Source organism: Pseudorasbora parva, chromosome 17 (genome assembly GCF_024679245.1).
Source record: "Pseudorasbora parva isolate DD20220531a chromosome 17, ASM2467924v1, whole genome shotgun sequence".
Taxonomy (NCBI): domain Eukaryota; kingdom Metazoa; phylum Chordata; class Actinopteri; order Cypriniformes; family Gobionidae; genus Pseudorasbora; species Pseudorasbora parva.
The window spans coordinates 20191589-20217262 of NC_090188.1; the positions used below are offsets into that span (position 1 = coordinate 20191589).

Sequence of the window (25674 nt, forward strand, 5' to 3'; positions counted from 1 at the left end):
TGCCATTGATCATACAAAAGATTTTATATATACTCATACATTTGAATACAAAAAATACAACCACATGTTTTTAAAGGAGCAGTGTCAAGCACTCTAACTTCCAAAATGGAGACAATAGTAGACCGATTCATATTTCTTGAAAGCTTGATGGAAATTTGTCTAAGCTTCAGCAAATACGCATCTCTTGGACACGGGACAAGAGTCCTTGAATCTCTCCCTCTCATCTCCTAAACCGTCATTTTAAAGCTTTTTTTTTTGCAAATTGTGCACTCCGTGGCATAAGGGACGCCATATTTTAATAATGGAGGAAATACATTGAATATTATTTTTCAGACTTTCTGTGCATATCATCATGCAACAGATTAGGACAGGATTTGAGGAGCTTAGCTGATGGACACATGCTGTCCCCAAACACCCTGCACATACAAACACAGAATCAGCAGAATGGAGGTAGCGGGAAAGTTTTAATGCCTCTCACAAACTAATACATGTAAAAGTGTCACATTATCCTTAGTGACTATACTAATGCATTCCAACAATTCCTGCATCATTCATGGATAATATGCCCCTCCTCCCCAAAGTCATCTTACATCTATAGAGGGATTAGTGGCAGGGGTGGTGGGCTGGGGTCATTGTCCTCTCCCCTCTGGCCACTCCAGAGCAATCCACTCTGGGTGGCATCGCACAATAATTGGTTTTGCATCACATTTATGTGTGAAGTTGGATATCAGAGAAATACCCACTGACACAGATAATATCATACATGAGAATTTGTATCAGGAATTCAATGATAGAGATTAATGGATATCTAATGGATAAGTAAAATCAGTCAATTTGATACAAATTTATTATTTTATTTAAAACAGGACAATTTAGGTATCTTGGCCATTCAGCAAAAGAAACGAAAAAACAGTTCTAAAACTGTACACTTTCATTTCCTTTTCTAGTTTTCTACTTGTGACAAACATCTGCTCACTACACAATGTCTTGTAGTGTACATTTGTGCTTTGTTCTTAAAAAGCCTTATCTCTTGAGATCTATTTAATGATATATAGGATTAGAATGAATCATTTATAAAAGTCTGAATTATATAATATTTGTGTGCTTATGTAAGAAGCATGGATGGGCACCGTCCCCCCCTGTGAGTCTGGACCCCAGTTGCTACAGTGCAGGTCAATCCTGCTTGATCCTTCATAGATTTAAAAGTCAGGGATTTGAGAAGGACTCTACGTCTATCATCAAATATGCTTATCCTGGCCCCTGTTTCTTTGGCTATATGTGTGTGCGTGTAAGAGAGATGTTTTGGTTCAAAAACAGTATAATTTGACCATTGCATGCCTTAAAATCTGGTTTAAAATCTGATGTTCTCTACGCTCAACCTGTTTACATAAGCAGGTACAGAACATTGCATCTTATTTATATGTTGACCTGGTTAGAAATATCAGCTAGTTTAGAACATTTCATGTGTGTACTTGAAAATTCCTTTTATTAAGGACTTTTAGGTGACTATGAATGTTTTATCATGTTAGGAGCCCTTAGCAGCACAGTGTAGCTGCAATTGGTGTACAAGGGAAGAGAGCTCAGCTGAAACAACTGCATGCTGATGGTAGTGCTGCAATGAAGAGCTTGTGAATAGCTTTAATTGAATCCAGGACTAATTGGTCTCATTAGCTTTGCTGTGTTTAAGGCTGACTGCAAGAAGACTTGTGTTGTTGGCATATAAGAGTATGTTTATACTACAACAATGTGCTAAAAATGATTTAAAAGAAAGATTTTCCTTGTTTGTTTTTTTTGCGCACAGATGACGCCATTGTCAAAAAGTTCAAACGGATGTGCAAAAATGCTTAAATGCAAAAACACTACGCACTAGACTGAACATGTAACATGCATTCGCATGACATCACCGTTTTCACAAATTTAACAAAAAATTATTTTACACTGAGACAATAACGGTATAGTTTTTAAAAACTTGCACTTTGAAACTCGTTTTTTTAAATTTTAAGTTTTAGGCCCCAAAAAACGCCGTTGTTGGCCAACGTTTTTATTTGAAAACGGTGTTGTGTAAATGGCCCCTAAGTCATGTAATTAATGAATGGTTCCGAGTCTGAGTGTCTCCTCTCAAAGGATACCTGAAGGCACTTGAGCACCAGTGTTGCGGAAAGTTACTTTGAAAACTAATGCATTACAGTATTGCATTACTCCCTTAAAAAAGCAACTTATTGCGTTATTTCGTTCAATTTTAAGAAAAGTTATGCCTTATGTTACTTTTGCATTAGTTTTTCTCACCTTGTTTTTTTATTAACAAAAAAGTTATATTTTGAGCAAATGTAAGGCCCTTTCACACCAAAATTGGAATAGTATGGCTGAATGAAAATTCACATGTGCACAGTAGAGGGCGCAGCTCAAACTAAACTTTCTGCTGTTTTGCTTATGGTTTAACCTAATCATCGAAGGTCAGCAGCAAGTACATTAAAGGTCAATAAAGTGAGCTTAAATGCATACAAATATTTGTTTTACTTAACTAATTTAATTATTGAAAGTTTGCATTTAACTGATTTTATTCATTTTGAGGAATACTGAATCTGGTTTTGTGTTAGTGAGATGACTAAATGCATGCCCACATTTAGTTCAGAACTACAATGGCTACAATAACTACCATTATGGTCATGTTGTATTTGAAAAAAGTAACTCAGATATTTTGTTGTCATTTTTTTAATTAAAGGTCCCGTTCTTCGCATTTCCATCTTTTAAACTTTAGTTAGTGTGTAATGTTGCTGTTAGAGCATAAATAATACCTGTAAAATGATAAAGCTCAAAGTTCAATGCCAAACGAGATATTTTATTTAACAGAAGTTCCCTTTCAAAGCCTACAGCGAACGGCTGGTTTGGACTACAGCAGGAAGTGCAGGGATGTAATGACGTCACTAGAACCGTTTGTTGACTAACCCTCCGCCCACAAGAACACGCAAAATAGGGGGAGTGGTCTTGTTGCTCTCTTACGTGGAGAAGAGCGCACATTCAGCGCTTGCATCTCCCCGTTATGGTAAGAGGCGGGACCTTTTCGGGCAAAGTGCGCTAAGCTGCTGTCCAATCACAACACAGGAAGCGCTGGCCCAATCAGAACTCGTTACGTATTTCTGAAGGAGGGACTTCATAGAACAAGGAAATCATCAATCTGTTTTTAGGACAGAGGAAACAGCGGTGTACAGATAAGTAAATTGTGTGAAAAATGTGTGAAAAGTGTTTTTTTTACACGCGAAACATGAACTCATGTTATATTGCACACTGTAAACATAATCAAAGCTTCGAAAACACGCGACAAATGGGACCTTTAATGCAATACTTAACTAGTTACTTGAAAAAAGTAATCTGATTACGTTACTTGTAATGCATTACCCCCAACACTGTTGAGCACCACTACCCATGTTTACAATCAATACTGGCCAATTATACAGTATAATGATCCTGGTGTTATCATTATCTAGCTTTTAAAACCATGATATATGCATATTTCATATTATTGTATTATTTATTTTATGGCATCATCTTTGAAATTCATGATTTATGTAATTCCATATAAATCACTGGGCGAGCAATTCACCAGCTTTAAATGAGTCAGTTATTGCATTAGCTTAAGTTTCCTTTACATTACTCAACCTTGTAATTCCACATAAAAAATAAAAAAAATGCTTTATCCATAGCCTGTCCAAACTGGACAATGATGTTTGAGGACATGCACTGGGATTATGCATTTCCAGCCATGTTTAAATGCAAATTACAGAATTTACATTATTAAATGGACTGAAGGCAACTGATGTCATCTATGGGAAAGCAGGATTTAAGGCTCTGCATGACAATTAAAGCAGCTTTATAGGGGGAAATCACTTAAGAGGCAGAACTTTTTCATGGAATCTGTCAAGGACTCAGCATCTGCCCCAAAGTTACATCACCAGCAGCAGTCATTGTGCTGCATTTCATATTGAAGTGATAACAAAACAAAACAAATCCCAGCACTCCATAGGGTTCCCCATCGGCATGTCATGATTAAACTCCAGGGTCAAATATGGACATGATAGGGATGTTCCAAAACAGCTGGAGTGGATTTCTAGGAAATTGTTACTTTGACAAAGTGATGCCTCAGACCACAAAACAGTAAAATAGAAATCATGAATCTTGAAGGGTGAAGAAATGAGGTGGTTGTTTTGTTTTTAACTTTTTTATTTAGAAAATATTTTATCTTTAATGGAAGTTGGTCCTCAGTGCAAGTTCTCATTGTGTAAGAAGCCGCAAGTGCTTTATATGTCATTACGCTCTACTTGTTATCAAAGTCTAGCTCAGTCGCTAAGTGAATCAGTTGTTTGACTTGTGTCTTTGATGATGGAAAGTGCGATATCTTTAGTACTCCCTTAGGAAATTTGTTTTAAACCACAAAAGCATTATAATTCCAGAGACAACATATAGAATCCCCAGAGGTGTTTCTGTAGTAATCATCAAACATACATAATGAAGAGCAAAACAATATGTCTCCACAATGCTATGTTTTTTTATGAAGTAAACTGTATTTCTATGTATTTTCTAGATTTTCTGTACAACTATTTAAGCTATATTACCCAGACAAGTTCCTATTAATAAAAATATCTGTCAGGACTTGCCTCAAGATTTAGGGGCACATCCTAATGCGGGCTAGTTGTAGCACACATGGTTTCAAAGTTTCCACAAATGTCAGCATGACAAAACTTTGTGTATTTACTAGTTGCCATATCAACAATATATAGAGAATCTTTGTATCTTTTATCTTTTGTAATATTTTATATCTAAAATCCTTGGACGATATTACTTAACATGTATTTAACCATATTGCAAAAGTAAATTTCTTACTGAAGTTAATTTTTTAAAGTTAATTAGTTTTTAGTGTGTATATTAGTGCTGTCAAATCAATGGATCGCATCCAAAATAAAAGTTTGTGTTTATATAATGTGTGTGTGTACTGTGTATAATTAATTATATAAATATACACTCATTCGTGTATATATTCAATAAATATTTGCATATATTATATATATACATTATAATTATAGACAGTACACACACACACACATATTATGTAAACAAAAACATTTATTTTGGATTCGATTAATCGCGATTAATTGTTTGACATCACTAGTTTTTATAAAATTAGACAAATCTACTATTATTTTAATGTCCAATCTGTTATTTAGCAGTTTATAGATTTGACCAGCAGAAGACTATAGCCGGGATTAAATGGAGAATCCTTTAGAAAAAAGAAGTTTATTCAAGCGTTTGTTTTATTACAATGTGCTATTAGTATACTATTAGTATGCTATTAGATTTTGTTTAAAATGTTGCTTTTTTTTAAATGGAACTTCCATATTCAAGTGTTGATGAAAAAGGATGCATGAAGCTACAATAAAATGTTTTTAAAATCGGAAGAGTTAAAGGTATTTCAATTATAAAAATGAATAACTAAATAGCAGTACATAGCATAGCAGTATACTTTAAGTGATAAAAATATAAACATATTAAGTATGATGTTATGTTCACAAGAAAACACTTTAAGATTACTTGCAGTATAAAAGTACTAAACTAATAGTTTACTGAAAGTGTATTTCAAACTTTAAAAAATATGTTTATTTTCTATTGTATTTACAAAATATTTTAGTTTGTTTTGTGTTTTTTTTTTTATTATATCAGATAACATTTTAAGCTGTCATAGGATCATGTTTCAATGTTCCCTTCACACTTATAATTGTCACATTTCACTTCCATTCAGGGTAAATAACACACAAAAAAGTATACACTGCTTGAAATTAATGTGTGTGTGTGGGGGGGGGGGGTTCTCTTTGGAAACCAGTTTACCTGAATTTACTGTATAATTGCATCCGTACATATGTATAAGTGTACACGCCACAGAATAACAACATAATCACATCCACAAACTTTGACCCCTTTAGGAGGGAGAAATTCTCTATACTGTTTGTCTTGACAACGGAAGCACTTCAATTTCATCAATTAGATTTAACTGACAACAGATGCTGCCTTCTTGTTGATTGGAATTACAGGTCTGAATCTCAGGCCTGGTCCAAACTAATACATTTCCATTTGAAAACACATCTTTTTCTCTTCATTTTGGCCTTTTGTCCATACTGAGATGGGCATTCCCACATAGATACATTTGAAAATGCTGTTTTCGTATTGAAGTGTTGACTGTGAAAACGGAGGTATTTAAAAATGATTATGACGACGCATATTTAATCATGTGATGCATATCTGAATCAGATATAGATATCTATGTTTATACCGGTTTTGTTCTATTCCCTTTCGCACAGTATGTTACTTTGTTCAGTATTGCGACCTGGACACATCGGTGAATTCTGAGATATTTTGCTAAATAAAATGATCCTGCCAGAAGAATAGCTTGGTGACTTTATGATGTCTGTTCCAGCTGTGTCATCTCAGTGAGCTTTTATAAGGTTTAACACATGCGCAGTAAGGTGAATTTAGCTGTTTACGATATTCTAGTGTGGATGAAAAATTTTTGGAATATGCTAGTGTGGACAGGGACCCATTTTGATACAAAAATATACAACATTTTCAAATGTATCCTGATTTATGTAGAGTAGACATAGCCTCATTTAAGCTGTTATGTCTAACTCTGTCTGATTGACAGCTAGTCCATGACTATGTTTGTCATTCTATATGTAAACATGCAGTGCTTTGTCTCCTAAGGAAACTGGTTTCAATCTGTCTTCAAGAGCATAAAAGTCTATGACAAATTTGAGTCAGCTTTACATATACTATATATGCATAAGAGTCGGTGAGATTTGTTTGTGTCTTATGCTCGAGGCTGCATTTATTTGTAAAAAATAACTAAATAAAAAATACAGTATTACTGTGAAGTATTATTAAAATTAAAATAACTATTTTCTATTCTACACTTATTTTTAAATATAGTTTACTTCTATGGTGGCAAAGCAAAATTGTCAGCAGCCTTTACTCCTGTTTTCAAAGTCACACAATCCGATAGCAATCATTCTTTTTTTGCACGTTCTCCGTTTCAGAGTGGGTTTCCCCCACACAGTCCAAAGATATGCAGGTTAGGTGGATTGGATATGGCAAAATTGGCCATGAGTATATTATCAATAAATAATAATAATTGTTGATTGTTTTTGTGGAAACCGTGATACATTTTATTCAGAATTCTTTGAATAGAAAGTTTAAAAGCAGCATTTTATTTATATATATATATATATATATATATATATATATATATATATATATATATATATATATATATATATATATATATATATATATATATATATATATATATATATATATATATCGCTACATCGCATGATCGATATATATATGTTTGTTACATTATAAAAGTATTTCCTGTAAATTTTTATCAATTTAATGCAAACTAACTGAATAAAAGAACTAATAAAAAAATCTTAATCGCTGTACCGATTTATTCCGAAAACAGCTGAGCACGTGCAGACATGCACTAGGTGGAACTAAAGAGTCACAAGCACACAGCCAGACAATACATCATTGCATTCACTGTATGTTCGTGCTGTTTTCATTAAATGCACTTACAAGCCCGTTGCCAACAAAACAAACATTTGATGCAGTTTCACTTACTGCCTGCGGTTTCGATTCATGACCAAGAACAAACAAACATACTTGCAGAACTCTGTTACGTTGCAGCTCCGGAAAAACAAACTGTATCCACTGTTTCCTTAACGCTTGGCTATTTGAGAAGCTGAACAAGGTTATTTTTCCCTCACAACAAAAACCAGACTTCTTTAGTAACATTGTAGATTTTGTGGTCTGTAAACAAAATGACAGCGCTGCCGACGGCTCCCGTAACCCGAACGAAGCTCATTGATGGGCGTGTTCTGGCTCTCGCTCTGGTGTGTGTGCGCACTCTTGCTGGAGAAGTGCCCACACTATTTTTTTATATTTATTAAAAACTGATCTTTACCAATTAATTTATGACTTTCAACTTCCATTGCATCAGCATTTATGTTCTTTCCATTCATTCCATCCAACCTGAAGACATCTTAGTGGATGTCTCAGAAGATGTTACCTTGTACATTTTTGTCTTCCTACCCTTGTACTCTGCTTAAGGCAGCATTTCAACATAGCCTACTTTGAAGCTAAAGCATTACATCTTCAGATTACTAGGTCTTTGAAGAAGACTTAAACAGCTCAAAGCTCACAAAATGCACTGAAGTTGGATGCGTACGACTGCCTCATGTCCTCATGTGGAGTTGAGCAGTTCTCAGAGGAGGAGCAGGGGGTCTCTGCTGACAGCCGTTAATGTATGTGGACAGTCTTCATGTCCTTCCTGCTGGCCATTAGTCTCCTGGTACTCTGGAGGAGGAGGTTGCGCAAGGTCCTAATCCTGCTGAGAATCATCCCTGTCCTTCTCTATCCCAAGTTTCCAGGCAATTTTAGTCTTTTCTCACTAGCTTGGAATGTTCTTGTCTAATTCTTGCTAGCAGTCGCTGTGGGAGATGAGCCGAGGCCTCTTCCATTTGTTTTAACTCTGCCAGTGTATAATAAAGAGATTTTGAATTCATTCATTTCTATTTGTTTGCCTTCTCTTTAATTACTGAAGGGACCTTTCTGCAGACCCTTTCAACATTGCCAAGTTCATCTTTCTGTTGCTGTTCTTTAATTGAAGCACTCTCACTAACTGGCTATTGTTTATTGCGGTTTTATTCATTGGTGCTGTAATTGAAATTAGATTAATCAGAATCTCTTGTGCCAGGGAACGCTCTGCGATGGGACCAGCACCAAGAGGCTATGACTCTAATGAAGACCACACCAACAATGAAACCCATGTGAACCATGAGCACCAGAGCAGATCTGTTGTTCCGGGGATAAAAATAGGCAGCTGACTCTCTGTCCAGCTTTTTATTCATCTGTTCGTCATCAAGAAGCCGTTTGTCTCAAGTCAAGTGCTGTTTTTGTGGGTAAAACGAGCAATAGGAGACTCAGGGGTCATAGAGTGAGGGTCAGTCTGTCTTTTCACAGACATCTGGGACAGTTTCAAGTACTGTCAGTGTATTTGTGAAGGATTTGTTTCATTATTAATATACAGAAGAACCAGGTGACATGCTCTTTTTATGCTATAGGCTCTGATATGAACACACTCTTGCTCTCTCACACACACTCTTCTGAAGGCAGGATCTGGCTCTGAGATGAACACAAGTCGGTAAAGCATTGTTTTGTGAGTTCTTTTGGGTTGTTTGAGTTCACCTCTGTGGTGTTTAGGGCACTGGGGGCAGTTTGAAGCCTGCTGACGCATTCAACCTCCCCGGTGATCTAGGAGAGAATGTCGCTGCACAATGTGCAGCCATGGACACGCACAAACACCCTTGCAGATATTCCTGTAATGACTGCTGTGTTATACAAATACTGTTATGTTGATCTTTATATGAAACTGAGAACTTGCTTGTAGTTTGTAAAGTGGCGGCAGAAGAAAGGGACATTACATCTGTGCAAAGCGGTAATCACAATATATATTTATAAAATAAGGAAGGAAACTTTTTGCACGCTTTCTTTACCGCTTCTTTTTAAATGCCTTTTGCGTACATATTGCGTACATAGACTTTCAATCATAAAAAAATTATATTTTAAAAATGATCATCTTAAGAAAAATTGTAAAATCATTTCAATATTTATGGTGTGAAAGTCATTTATATTTGTATTTACATTACGACTGTCCCTCGATTGTGGGTTTATTTCTATTGTGACCAACAATGTTGCCACTAGTAAAGGTTTATGAAAAGTTAGTGTACTGGATTACCGAAATATGACATCTGTTGTGTGATGAAAATAAAGATAAATGCAAGGTAAATATCACTTGTGAACAATATTCTGCATAATTTGCAATCTGTAATCTTGACACTTCATTAAAACATTCCAATTATGTGAAATATGAAAATATGATAATCAATATGAACAAATAGTTTTCACGGAATTGATTCAGTCCGCAGGGCCAAAATATACCATTGAATGAAAATAAAAAACTTAAAATAACTTGAAAGACATTATAAAAATAGCTATTTACAGACATTAGAAGGCTTTCTTTCTAACAAAATTGGGAGGGAATAGTGTGAGAGGATCAGACAAGCAACTTATTTGAGTTTCTCTAGATACTGTCTGTCTCTCAGTCAGTCATGAAAAGTGACAGACATTCAGCATAACACATATTCTGAGCTATTTGTCTGTCAGCACTGAAATAAACCAGGTTACAAGTTTGCACAAAGAGATCAGGCTTTTCCCCAAATGGAACAAAGCCGGTCTCTGGGGTCTGAACACTTTTCAATCAGGGCTGTAGTATCTTGGATGCTGACGTCATGGCAACGGGCTGTGTAGGAACGAGCACAATTGCAACACTTTAGAGAGCTCACGGCTGACTTTGTCACTCCCACCATCTTAGAACATGTAAAACTGAATCCAGGCAAATAAGTGGCCACTCTCACTGACCTGATTCTGTCGGCAGGCTGCGGGCTTATCAATGGAACCGGCAGGGTGACACGCTGTGTCAGTGAATAGCTTGTTAACAGTGCAGCGATGGACTGGGAACAGCAGTAATGTCGTCAGAGCTGCAAGAAATGCTCCTGAAAATCACACCAATGCCACAGTCACATAGTTGTCAATTCTCTCTGAAGCTCAGTGAATGACGTCTGATAAAGTCATTTTGAATGTTTCACTGTATGGGTTCTGCTATAATGAATAATGAATCAATCTTTTTGACTCTTACAGGGATACAAATGTGAAACTATGTCATCATTTACGCACCCTCATGTTTTGAAACCTAATTTTTTCATTGGATACAAAAGGAGATGTTAGGCAGAATGTCCAAAGTGAATGATGACGACGGCTGTCAAGCAAGATTTTCCAGGCAAGATATTTAGTCTGTTGTTTGCAAATCATATCAAATGGCTTGAGAAGACTCAAAATATAGTTTCTTAGTGCTTAGTTTTTGTCCTTTTTGGAGCTTGACAGCTTTGGTCCCCAATCACTTTCATTAGCCGTATTCGGACAGTAATTTTTTCTCATGTGGATGTCCGTAAAAATACATTTGCATGCCACCTCAGTGATAAAACTTGTGCATTCGGATAGTGATTTATTCAAGGCGGAGGAGCTAGTTTTGTGATCCTGCGCACCTGGGAACCCTCTGCTCACATCTAATGATCGTCTGCAGTAAAAAAAAAAGTCATATGCTTGGAATAATAAGAATAAAATCATATTTAATTTAATAATAGGAAATTATGAATTATTTAATTTTATGATTTTTACGCGGGTGGTGGGAGGAAAACACTGACATTCTGGATTCGGACAGCAATAAAATCACAGACTAGCCTCTGTAAATGATGAAAATACCCTATGACCCCACGAGAAACAATTATCATCCGAATAGGGCTATTGGATGGAAGAGAGTAGCTCAGACATTTCTCTGAAAGATCTCCTTTTGTGTTACACATTTAAACAGAGAGTCATAAGGTTTTGAGGAAAAAAAAAATTGGGTTCTTTTAATAGAGACTAAAGTGGCAGCACATTCTAGTTACGCTGTAATTAGTATGTGATTGAAAGCATTTACTATTTTTCCTCTGGAGTAATCCATATTCTTAATTACATGGTGTGTAATGAGTGGGATGCTTCTCTGAGACACGGGTGTGCTGCTCTATGTTTTTTTTATACCTGAACAATTCATGTAGCTGAATGTGTTTTTGTGTTTTTGGCAGGTATACATGAGTTCCCTGATGATATCTTCACCAACCAGGAGCGAATGGAGGGGGCCGTAGCCTTGCATGTTCTGTGTGTAAGTATATCTATCATCTGCTTTTTCTTTTCAGCGTTCGATACAGTAGTTTGAATGCCTTAGTCCAGCTGAAATCTATCAAAATTACATGAACACTTCAAGTCACACGACTGTGTGTTGCATTCAAGAGTCAGGGGCTCAGGGCAATTTCTGACCTTACCTCTATTATTCGTGTGACTTGCTCATTGGTACAAATGAGTGAATTGAATTGCCTTACTCAAATAAGAGGTGTTCAAGCAGAGATTGGTTTGTACAATTTATATAGTTGTTGTGAGAGCTTGATTAACCATCAGTTGTCAAGTTCAGATGCACTTTATGAGAACTTGATGAAGCCCGAGTTTTATTTCAATTGGAATGTGCTTTAGTTTAGTAGATTTATAGTCTGGCAGTCTATGCCTGATGACTCAATCATTTGTTTACTATAATACACAATAGTGTTCCCTCTGCCAACAGTATTTCCTATAGTTTCTGTTCTTTTATGGATTGTTTTGAGTGTTCTCTGGAGGTTTAAAAGGAGCCAATTGGAAAAACACTAGAAGTTGGAAGCATTGTATGCTGGGTGGCTGCTTTGAGCCATGACTCAATAGAATAGTTTTTCATTGAAGTGTGTTTCATTGAAAAACTCTACTCTATGACCAAATAAACACGCACATATTTTCTCATATTCCTAAAGCAATTATTCTTTCACTTTTTCGAACGAAAATAGCTGTGTTATTATTATTATTTATTTATTTTGAGTCAATTGTTTTGTGGTAACTGACATCATGCAACAAGTGAGCTTAATGTATTGAACCTGTAATGTGAAATATTGAGGAATTAGGAATTACTGCTTTCTAAATAAATCCACCGCAGTTGGTTTTAATCAGATAAGTCTAGCTGTTTTGTTGCACCGCTATCAGCGTAAGCCATCACAGAGAGACTGTTCATCATGCATCGGGCCTTTCTGCCCCCGAAGGCCATGTCTGAGCACTTTAAAGTGAAGCATGCCATGTGAAGCAGGTACTGATGCAGTACTGTGTGTTCCCATTGAAATCCCCTGCAGGGTTGGTTTGACACTGCCGTTGTTGTGCATTGTTTAGATAGTTGCCCATGTAAGCAGAGAGTGAGTGGATGGTAAAAGCCGCAGCAAAAACCCTCTAAGACTCCCTCCAGCTGTTTACATGTTTTATTTATCTTTAGGGGCTTCAGTAGCCCAGCTCTGCCTTGTCAGAAGGTCAAGAATAAATGGAAGGGGAGTGAATGAGAGTGTGTGTGTGTGGGGGGGGGGGCAGAGATTACGTAATGGGCACACAGTGCGAGCATGGCAGCGTGGCGGCTGAATTAGATGCACTGATTGGCAAAGTCTTGGCGGGAAACAGTTGGCAAACAGGTCCCAGGGGTGAATGGGAGCTTGCTTTGACAAGGACAGTGTGTGCTTGCATCCATGTGTATGTATGGGATTGTTAGATCTGTGTGAACCCATGCTTATTTAACATACAAAAATTATATAAGAATAATTATTTATTTAGTAAGGTTTGGTTTGTTTATTTCATAATAAGCAATAGCAGTGTTTATATGTTTTTTTATGTTTTTATTTATGCATTTGGCAAATGCTTTTATCCAAAGAAGTTTTACATTCCCTGGAAGTCGAATCCATGACCTTGGCAATGTTGGCGACATGTTCTAAAGCTTGAGTTTGGGAATGTTCATTTTGTATGTATGCATACGTACACATGCATATGCGTGTTGCATGCAGAGGGACCATGACATCTGCGTTTCACACCCATCTGACATAACAGATGTTGGAGCATTAATCCCCACACACAGCTTTTTTATGCAAAACAAGTTAAACTGTAGAAAAAAAGCCCATCAGTTTCCATCCCTATTGAGTATGATACAAATAAACTTTAAAACCCCTTACTCTGTAAAGGGCACAAGCTTCCATCAGTGCCTTTCTGTCATCGGGACACTTTCTAAGAAAAGGTCTGAATAGTCCCAGTAGACAGCCGTCCCACTGGAGGGCAGATTGCTCTGAGAATAACAGAGTTTAATGGCGTTGACACTCATGAACTCAAATGTGCCCGCACGCAAGAATCTTGCTTTGCACAAATTCCATGCACTCCCTGCAGTGGCTTCTAGAGTCTTTTTTTTTTACCTTCTTATGTAATGTGAATTTAGAGAGGCTTCATCAGATGTAGCAATCTTATTTAATGCGGTATTTCTACGCTATTTCTACTCTATTATGATTTTCTCACCTGTCTTTCCAAACGCATATGACTTTCTTTCTTCTGCAGTCACACTAAAGGTGAAGTTTTGAATTGAATATCCTGACTGCTCTTTCCTTTATAACGCCGTGGTTCTCAGCCATTTCGACTCCACGCCCCCGTTGTCCACAACAATAATCAAAGGCCCCATGACTTTTGAATTTTTAAAAACATGTTGTACTCAAAATTTTGACCTTATAAAATATTTTACATTTTGGCATAACTAGGAACATTTACATCCACTATAAAAAGGGCCCGTTTCATTATATTATACATTTTCATGATTTGTCCAGGTCTAATCAAAACAATGCTTGTTTTGCCTCATCTTGAGTCCCTGCTGAGACCTCCTAGTGGGCCGCAGACCCCTGGTTGAGAACCACTGGTATAATGAAAGTGAACAAACATTGTGGCTGAATCCGAAATCACCCCTAAACATTCAAATAGGGCATTATTTGTCTGAAGGGACAGCCATTTGCAGTGGTGTCCAAAACCATAGTGGACATTGTTGAGTGCACTCATTCAATCCCACATTGCACCGCAATAATGAGTGTACAGCCGATGTACACACAACTGCTGTGTGACTATGAATCACGTACTCGCTTTCATTCGCTCCTTTAAGTGAACTACATTAGTGGACTAACATAGGGAATAGTGATTGAGGGTTTAGGGGGCAATTTCGGATTAGGCATGTGTCTGTCACACTTCAAAATCACAAAAAAATTATCATAAAGTGGTAGCTGAATATCATAGCTGATTGAGGAACGATTTTTTAAAAGGAACTTACCCTAGTGAAAAAAAAGTATACTAAGTATACTTGCGGCCAGACTCATTTTCAGTATACTTGAAGTGTATTAATGACTAGTTAACTTGAAGTGTGCTATTTTGACACAACTAATTTTGTACTAAGTATATTTAAGTTGTAATTAAATTGTGTTAAAGCACAACTTTAAGTGTATTTAGTGTACTTTTGTGTGCTAAATTGGAACAACTTTAAGTATACTTAGTACACTTTAAGTATAGTGACTAATTACATGCTTAGTGATATTGAATGTGCTTTATTTGTATTATAAGTATATTTTATTTGTGTCAAGTATATTTTATTTGTATTATAAGTATACTTTATTTGTATTATAGTACACTTTATTTGTATTATAAGTACACTTTGTGTTATAGCATACTTTATTTGTGTTTTAATAAATTAAAAATTAATTACCACACTGTAAAAAATTATTGTTGGTTTTTGTTGGTTTAACTTAAAAAAGTAAGTAAACTGGTTGCCTTAAAATAATATAATATAATAAAATAATTAAAATTTGAGTTGATACAATGAAGGACATTTGTTTAATAAAATATTATTGTATCTAAACGACATAAAAAATTTGATACATTTTTTGGCATATTTTTTGACTATTTGACATGTTTCACTGCATCATCAGAAATAAAGCACACAAAATTACCCAATATGCTTACAAAATCTTTTAATAATATTTTTATAAAGGTTGTCGAATCTCAAAAAATGTTCATTGTATTAACTCATAAAACTAAATTAATTTAATTTCAATGAACTCAAAATTTTAAGGCAACCAGGTAACTTTTTTTCAAAATAATTTTTTACAGTGCAGTATATTCAGAACACACAAGCAATATACTATAAATATAATATATATTTTATTTACCTTGACTCATTCAAATTACTAAAAATATACACTTTGTAGTTAATAAAAATGCAATGTGTTATTACTTAGCTATACATTGTACAATATACTTTGAATTACATAATGTCACACAATACAGTATTTTAAATGTGCTACATTACATTTTAATGAATTACTTACTGACTTACTTTCCCAATGTTGAATGCATTTGTTTTCAAGGACATTACAATAAATTAAATTAAATCAAATCTAACACACATAACTAATGAAGAGACATTTCATTAAACAAGCCCAACGATTTTTATAAATGGTTTCACATGGTTCAAGCAAAGCTAAACAAAATTAACTTACTATGTTTTTCATTAAATTAACACTGGAAGATGTTGGAAAACATATCATTGAACTAATTCCACTGACCGGAAAAGAGAATATATTTGAAATACAATAAAGTATACTTTTTTTTCACCAGGGTATGAGCTTGAATTGTAAACTCAGTAATTCTCTCTCTCTCTCTCTCTCTCTCTCTCTCTCTCTCTCTCTCTCTCTCTCTCTCTCTCTCTCTCTCTCTCTCTCTCTCTCTCTCTCTCTCTCTATCTCTATCTCTCTCTCTCTCTCTCTCTCTCTCTCTCTATCTCTCTCTATCTCTCTCTCTATCTCTCTCTCTCTCTCTCTCTCTCTCTCTCTATGAAGGCCATGTATATGTTTTATGCCCTGGCACTGGTTTGTGATGACTACTTTGTGCCCTCTCTAGAGAAGATCTGTGAGGTAAGACATTCATTCATGTCCTAGCTAGTGATCTACAACTGATAAATCTTTTAGAGCATATTTAAGGGTGAAATGTGTGTTTTTTATTTAAAAGATATTTTCTCTTGTCACACACTGTTTTTATTGTTTTTAAGTTTTTATACATTTCAAATCAAAATATATACATAAAATAAAGATTTGTTTTGTTGCCTTGTTTAAACTATTTATAAAAGATATGCTAATGTATATGAATTATATATTTCTATATTCTGACCAATGGCAGATGGGGGAGTGTTCAGGAAACTTGTTTCAGATCAGTCAAATTAGTATTTTCATCTTTCGTGTCTCTCTTTCTGTCTGTGTATGAACGTGTTATAGCGCTTCCAACTCAGTGAGGATGTAGCAGGAGCCACGTTCATGGCAGCAGGAAGTTCAGCTCCTGAACTCTTCACCTCAGTCATAGGTAAACATCTGACTGATCCGAACACAGCCTGCCTTTGGAAAACAGTACCTCTCACATTTGAACAGACCTTTATGTTCCCTTTGTTAGCCAACCTGTCTTCTCTGTGCAGGTGTATTTATTACCAAAGGAGATGTGGGAGTGGGCACAATCGTGGGCTCTGCTGTCTTCAATATCCTCTGCATCATCGGAGTGTGTGGGATCTTTACTGCACAGGTACTCATTACTTGACACATTAACACATTAGGGGTGTAATGGTTCTCTGCAAAAAAATCAAACCATACCGTTCTCCACCCACTTGCACCACAGTTAATGTGAAATCAGACGATGCATAACAATCTATAATATGGTTTGCTTAAAAAAAAACGATGCATAAAACAGACACTTCCGCTAATGTTTATGTCGATACACATGCTGGCTCCCCAATAATACACTCCAACAGCTATAATCCAAAAACTTTGTGAACTGTTCAATGCGAGTGCCGTATGGTCTAACTTGACCAGTCATTAGACATTTATGCAGTCATCACTTGGGTGTCGTCGCAAGCGCAGATTAGACCTGAGCGGTACATGTTGCTATCTGTGATGTAGATTATCTGCAATGATCTACAGCCAGTGAGAGAGCAAGATACAGGGCAGCAGGAAGTTCGGGGAGGAGTTATATAGACCAGAATATCAGAATTAATAGCAAATCAGTGCACAGACAATTTGGATTGCAAGCTTATTGTGGGCTATCATTTTTAATGGACTGGACAGAGTTGTCGGCGATTCATCCTATGGTAACGTTATCCGATCCAAAATTAACCAATAATCATAATCAAGATGGGCAGGGTACATTACATTTAATCAGAAGTATCAAAGAAACTTACAAATTAGGAGAGCAATAGAAGCAATCAAACCAACAATAGGGCAGCAATATGCAAGTGCTGACCCGTGACTAGTCCCAGTTAGTCCTGCACAGTACAGTAACGATAGCAAGTAATTGTTAGTGTTAACGGGTCGTGTTGCCGATAAAAAAAAACGCTAAAGACTGGGGTAGCGATGGGCAGGTCATTCCACCAGCTTTTGTGAAAGTGATTTTATGCCTCTTTGGGATGGCACTGTTCACTTACAGAACGCAGTCTTCTGGATGTCACATAGGTCATAATAATATGTTTAGGTATGGGGTGCAAACCCAGGGGTTGTTCTGTAGGCAAACATCAGTGCCTTTAATTTTATGCAAGCAGCAGTTGGAAACCAGTAGAATTTTATGAGGAGAGGTGTGACGTGTGCTCTCTTCGGCTCGTTAAAGACCACACTTGCTGCAGCATTCTGGATCAGTTGCAGAGGTTTGACAGTGTATGCTGGAAGGCCTGCCAAGAGAGCATTGCAATAGTCCAGTCTGGATAGAACAAGAGCTTGGACAAGGAGTTGTGTATTGTGTAGCATACTCCAAAAGGAAGGGCCTGATATTCCTAACCGAAGTGTTGAGATCCAAACACCACACTATGCACACAAGATTTTCAATAAAACATCAACATCTAAAACTCTGTTAATTCTCAAAAAGAACTTTTGCTGATATCTATTTTTATTGTCTTGATTGATCTAGATTTATTGTCTTCTTTTATCTTCAAGTGTTAGTTCACCCAAAAATTAAAATTATGTCATTAATTACTCACCCTCATGTCGTTTGACACCCGTAAGACCTCCGTTCATCTTCGGAACACAAATGAAGATATTTTTGTTGAAATCCGATGGCTCAGACAGGCCTTCATTGACACCAATGTCATTTCCTCTCTCAAGACCCATAAAAGGCACTAAAGATGTTGTTACAATAGCCCATCTCACTACAGTGGCTCTACAATCATTTAATGAAGTGACGAGAATAGTGTTTTTGTTTATCAGTGTATCGATTCATGTTTCAGATCACGTTTCAAACCGCCCAAACTGCTGAAATCACGTGACTTTGGCGATCTGAATCATGAATCGAAACACTGATTCATAACGTTCTAAACTTTGTTTTGAAATCGGCCCATCACTATATAAGTCATTATTTAGGGTTTTTTTGCGCAAAACTATTCTCTTCACTTCATAAAATGATTGTAGAGCCAATGTAGTGAGATGGATTTTGTAATGACGAAGATGAACAAAGGTCTTACGGGTGTCGAACGACGTGAGGTTGAGAAATTAATGACCAAATTTTCATTTTTTTTTTGGTGAGCTAAACCTTTCAGCTGATTTTAGACTGTGTGACTGTAGTTGCAGTTTTGTTTAACTTTCTGAGAGTTCTATGTTGGCTGTGCTATCTGTGGTAGCTTCATATTTAATTCTAAAACTTCATCTCTGTTTACATCTTTAATACAGTGTCTATTCATTGCCAGTAAGACATTATTTTCCTTTAGACAGTCAACACAAATGTTCCTAGCAAGCATTATGAAATCTCAGCATCTGTGAGAGGGCGATTTAGAGATGAATGAGGTGACCTGTGCATCTCCCCTCTAAACCTCTGCCCTAAAAAAAAGCCATTACTTAGTACAGACTGACAGTGAGAAGTGAGCAGACTATTCTCAGGGGTCACTGAGAGTAACTGATGAGGTCAGCCATGTTAGCTGTGGAGTTGCTTCTTTTTTTTAAATCCTGTCCTCTTTGCTTTCCACTTCATTCAGTCGTTCACACTGCTTCAGTTTAACCTTCTGAGACCCTTACTATGTTAAAGAAAAGAGGATATGAGGTTATATCTATCTTTGCTCAAGCATGGGAAACAGCTTAATAGTCTTTTCTTTCTCCCAGTCTTTCTTCAGTCACCATCTGGCAGTGGAATAGAGGCATTCTGGGTAGTCTGAAAAGTGTAGTGTCGCACACATACGCATACACACGATTGTTTTTTTTTCTTAACTTTTGTTCCATTATAAAAATGAACAAAAACATTAAATATATATATAATAATTATTTTGTTATATATGTATATAAAAAAAATATCTTCTTTATATATACAATAGAGAGAGAAAACAGTAATATTATGAAATATGTTTCCCTGCATCATAAGTCCCATGGATATATTTGTGGCAATAGCCAACAATACATTGTGTGGGTCAAAATTATTGATTTTTTGAAGTAAAGGTCATGTACCATGAAGATATTTGGTAAATTTCCTACCATAAATATATACAAAATGTTTTATTAGTAATAATGTGCATTGCTAAGGACTTCATTCTGACAACTTTAAAGGCAATTTTCTCAGTATTTAGAGTTTTTGCACCCTCAGATTCCAGATGTTCAAATTGTTGTATCTCAGTACAAGTATTGTCCTATCCTAATAAATCATCGGTGGAAAGCTTATTTATTTAGCTTTCAGATTATGTATAAATGTAAAAGAAAAAATATCCTTATGACTGGTTTTGTGATCCTGGGTCACTGTCACATATTATTACAATATAAAATAATGTTTTTCTATTTAAATATACTTTAAAATATAATTTATTTCTGTAATTCAAATAAGTAATTGATTTAATCATAAAAAATCTAAGAATTCTGAAAAAAGTATCACACACACACACACACACACACACACACACACACACACACACACACACACACTTGCACAAGCGTACATGAAATACTGTGCATTTGTGTTTGTTCTCTTTGTTTTCTACCAACATTAGCATCTGATATTAGTGATGTCAGTAAACCATTTCCAAAATGGCACAAGGCCATAAGACACTTACACATGGAGTCTATCTCAGTTAGGGGGACACACACACACATCTGCAACACTGGAGCTTCTGGTTGCCACGGAAACACAAAGCAAAGTGTCACCTGTGGTGTAAGTTTAGCTGTGCTGGCGTGAGTGATGGCGCATTACTTTCAGAGCTCTGACGTAGATCAATGCTTTTTATGGAAGGATCGCCCGACAAAATACGGCACATTCAATATGGATTACTTCACATCGTTCAGTTAGATGAATTCGGTACAGGATGTCCATATATGGTTCTACTTCATTCATTTCCTTCACTTACTTCCGATTCATGCACTTTAATTCAGTATTCTAAAGTTTGTAAGCCAAAACCACCCAACTTTTCAAAAAATTCTGGAAATAGTCACAGATTACACATTATGTAAGATGTAAAGGCATGACAAGCACATTTTAAAATCCTTTAATACCAGGGTTTGCATGAGTCCATGAATTAAAAAAGCATGCTATTTTATTGTGTGGAAAAGAGATTTTTCAATCTAAACTCTGTAATATACTGTACAAGTATATATACTGTATCAAGCAATATCATTACTAATGATACAAATAATTATTTTTGGTTTCAGTCTAATCAGTACTTGTACTTCTCAGAAATATACTTAAGTACTTCACTTATACTGACAGAATGTTCTAAGTATATACTTGGCTTGTAGTTGTTTTTAATCTTTTGATTGAGTAGCCTATTAAGTATAATTTTCTCCACTTTTTGTTGAAAATTTTGCTTTTTTAAATTAAACTTACTAAACTAAAGGGTGCATGAAGCTAGAATAAAATGTTACAGCTAAAGCACAATTAAAAATATATTTCAAGTATAAAAAATGTAATACCTAAATAGGAACATACTTAAAGTATATAAAAAATAAGTATGATGTTTTGTTCACTTAAAGAAAATTTACAAGTATACTTGCTGATTTAAACTAGTAAACTAGTTTACTAAAAGTATACTTTAAAGTGTACTTTCACAAACTAAAAAATGTATTTGACTAGTAAACTGTCAGTATACCTATTAAAGTTCACTTGTAGAATATTTGCAGTACAAATGGAAAACTGTGTTGTGTACTCAAAGTTTACTACTATTAAACTCAAAGTATACTTAAAAGTATACTTTTTTACTCTTAAAAGTTGGCCAATTTAGTCCTAATTAGTATTGAAACAGTATACTTACAAGTATATAGCTAGTACATTGATATGAACGTACTTACTACATAAAGTATACTTAAAATATACTTTAACTTAAGTTCGTGGAGACTTCAACCTGAATGCACACATGTAACCGTGGGGACCTAAATTGATGTCCCCATTAAGAAAGAAGCTTATGAATCATACTGAATGAGTTGAACATATAAAAATGCAGACAGTTTTGTGTGATGGATAGGCTTAGCGGTAGGGAGAGTGTAAGGGGATAGAATATACAGTTGGTATGGTATAGAAACCATTACATCTATACAGAGTCCCCAAAAAGATAGTAAACCAGACGAGTGTGTTTTGTGTGTATCTGTTAACTGTCTCTGGATTACGTTTCTCTCTCTCACCCGTCCTCTCTCCCATTGATGCAGGCAGTACGGCTCTCGTGTTGGACGTTAATGAGAGACTCGGTGTACTACACCATCTCAGTGACCACTCTGATCGTGGTGAGTAGAACTATAAGTGGCTTTTCATGCTCCCATGATGCCTATGGGCCTCCTCACGCAGCAGGAGAGGAGAAGCAAGTGGCTCTCCCGTGGGGCCCATGGCCGGCAGCACAGGCCTCTATTTGCCCACAATCTCTGCATGTGTTCCCAGAGCAGAGGAACAACAAACACCGATTAAAAGTACACAGGACACAGAGTAACAGAGATGCTACTCTAAGCACCTTGTTAAAAAATTGGATTCACTGAAAGAACAAACTGTATTGTAACAGTTTATATTACAGTTGAAACATAGGCTTTTTGGGGAGAAGTGGTGATATGTATTTTCCAGTTACTTACAGTGAATGGTGTGTATCTGTATGAAATCCATATTGTTTTCTGATTAGTTTGTATTTATGTATATTTCTAACATATACAGTGGGGTCCAAATGTCTAAGACCATGTTGAAAATATAGAATTCAGAATGTAAACCTAAAAATAAACAGTTATTGTCAATTTATCACTAAAATTATGCTGATTATGCTGTAATTTTAAATAATAAAAATAAATAATTAGACAAATGCATACAAACACGTTTGAAAAATACCTATACACAATATAATATATTTATGTATAAAATATAACAGTATATTAATGAAACGTTATAATTTTAAAAATGTTTACTCATCATTCGAATAATATAATTTTAATTCAATATTATATTATATTATATTATATTATATTATATTATATTATATTATATTATATTATATTATATTATATTATATTATATTATACATTTTATATATATATATATATTAAAATGCTATATTATGCATTAGAACCTCAGGACCCATATTACAGTAAGATAATCCTGCCCTCTAGTGGTAACATGCAACATTTCTGAAATGTTTGAAGGAATTTGGCACGGCCATATTTGTCTATTTAATTTGACTTTTGTTCTGTTTTTTTTTTTTCAGTTCATCTATGATGAGAAGGTGACATGGTAAGATAAACGCTGCTGTTATACCAGAACACCCTCTTCATTTTTCATATTACATTTGTTTCACATTCTGTTTGTATTCATGTACACTACTTTATTTCTTCTCAGGTGGGAATCGCTCATCCTAATAGTGCTGTACCTATTTTACATTATATTAATGAAGTAAGTTCTCCTTTATTCTGTTTCCATGGAAATGTTTCATTATTACATGGATTCATTTCTATTCATATCTACTCCACATCAGTAAATCACATCACTGCTGATTTTATTAACTCTCCTTCTTTCGTGTTAATCAGATTTAACTCGCGGGTGGTTCATTACATCGAACAGCGGAAAAAGAACTCAGCAAATCTGGGTAACGGCACAGCCAGTAACACAGACATTGACGACGGGTGCGACGCCACCGTCGTGCTTCTTAAGAAAGGTAATGCACGCGGTGCTGTTTCATATGAATCATGCGTACATCTGCTTGGTGTGCTGTCTAAATTTCCGCATTGTTGTTCTGCCACACTTAGCAAATTTCCACAGGAAGCCATCAGTGCTGATGGTGGATGAACTATTGTCTGCGTACCCTCATCAGCTGTCTTTCTCTGAGGCTGGAATGAGAATCATGATAACCAGCCACTTCTCCCCTCGCACACGCCTCACAATGGCCTCCCGAATGCTCATTACAGAGGTCGGTCCCACTAACACACACACACATCTGCACACTTTCACAAATACAGTTAAATCAAACACAGTCGGAGTGTTTTAGAGGTGGTTTAACGTTTAATCTCAAATTAGTTTTTGTGGACAGTTAAATGTTTCATTGTCTCTCTCATGTTGAAGTGTATTAAAGGGGTACTTCAGCGCTGGGAAAATTAATCTGTATTTAAACTGGGTCATTATTGTAGTAGAAATGTGAAATTATTTTTGAATTTGGCGCCTTCTAGACTGAGAAAAGACAGAAAATTTATTTTTGTCTCATGTGGATGAAAGACTACAATTCCCAGAATGCTTCGCTGCTCTGTGAGGCCATTCCCAAACCACCGCTACTGGATTACTGTGACTGAGTTAGAGAATAAGACACTACAATTAAAAACTGAACGTGTCTGTTCAATATAATGATCGAGTCACTGCGTGAGTCTCACAGCACTAATGCTGCAGGAGTCAGATTACATTTAACATCATAAATGAGCTGATGAGCTCTCATGATGAGAGCTGAGGTAATCGCGACCACACTCGCAGCCTACATTCACAACGCATGTTCAGTCTGGCGCGTTTTCAGTTCATGCCTTTGGAAGCTTAACTTTCATAGGAATTAATTTTAGAAGTTAAAACACTTACAAACATTGCTCAGCATAGGTCCGTTTAATGCCTGCAGCTGCGATAGTGCGATCTCCTATCCCCCATGTGCGAGTTGAAAACATGTGGAAATGGCTCCCTCTGCTGGCTGTAGTCTTTAGCCTCTGGCCAAACATTCCAAATAGGACGCAAATATCGTCAATTTGCGTCATGGGAGGAATTTTTCCAGAAAAAAAATGCATAAATCTCTTGTCTCAGGGGGATATGAGGAGGGGAAGCACAATCATTTGAATGTACTCCAGGGTTGCTACTGATACAAAGCCATATGCTAATCGCTGAAGTAACCCTTTAAGTAGAATTTATACTTACCAGGGACACATTTATTGTATTAGAAATACAGTAAAAACGGAAATATTGTGAAAGATTATTACACTACAAAGTATTGATATACTTTTTTTCTATTTAAATATGTTTTAAAATGTAATTTATTCCAGTGGAGGTAAAGCTGAGTTTTCAGCATCAGTCCCAAAGTCTTCAGTCACGTGATCCTTCAGAAATCATTCTAATCATTCTGCTGATTTGCCGCTCAAGAAACATTTCTTATTATTATCAGTGTTGAAAACAGTAGTGCTGCTTAATGTTTTTGTGGAAACTATTAAAAACATTTGTGATACTTTGATGAGTAGAAAGTTCAAAAGAACAGCATTTATTTGAATTAGAAATCTTTTGTAACATTATAAATGTCTTTACTGTCACTTATGATCAATTTAATGCATTCTTACTTATATCGTACAGACCACCTACTTTTAAATGGTGGTGCAAGTAATGTATAAGTGTACAACTTTGTACATCAGTAATAATTATTTTAATGGCTTTGCAATGTAAACAGCATAACAAAGTATTTATGAGGCAACTCTCAGTTTCATACAATATTTTTATACAATGTTTCTCACTTGGAGTAAAAATGAAATGGTAATTATGAGATAAGGTTAAAATAAGAGGTAGTCACATTGTGAGATAATTAAATCTCGCACAATTGTGAAAAATAAAGTTGCAATTCCCTTAAGGTCTTATTCATTGTAGCTT

The 25674-nt window shown here is 35.8% G+C and overlaps 1 protein-coding gene across 1 annotated transcript in view; it reads left to right on the plus strand.

Moving 5' to 3' along the window:
• slc24a3 (solute carrier family 24 member 3) overlaps positions 1 to 25674 on the plus strand; it is a 118179-nt gene that overhangs the window by 86547 nt on the left and 5958 nt on the right. The window contains exons 3-11 of the mRNA XM_067421516.1: positions 11787 to 11863; positions 16452 to 16526; positions 16884 to 16968; positions 17078 to 17181; positions 22251 to 22325; positions 23282 to 23307; positions 23413 to 23466; positions 23601 to 23728; positions 23820 to 23980. Of these exons, the coding sequence (XP_067277617.1) occupies positions 11787 to 11863; positions 16452 to 16526; positions 16884 to 16968; positions 17078 to 17181; positions 22251 to 22325; positions 23282 to 23307; positions 23413 to 23466; positions 23601 to 23728; positions 23820 to 23980 (785 nt within the window). The remainder of the gene's footprint in view (positions 1 to 11786; positions 11864 to 16451; positions 16527 to 16883; positions 16969 to 17077; positions 17182 to 22250; positions 22326 to 23281; positions 23308 to 23412; positions 23467 to 23600; positions 23729 to 23819; positions 23981 to 25674) is intronic.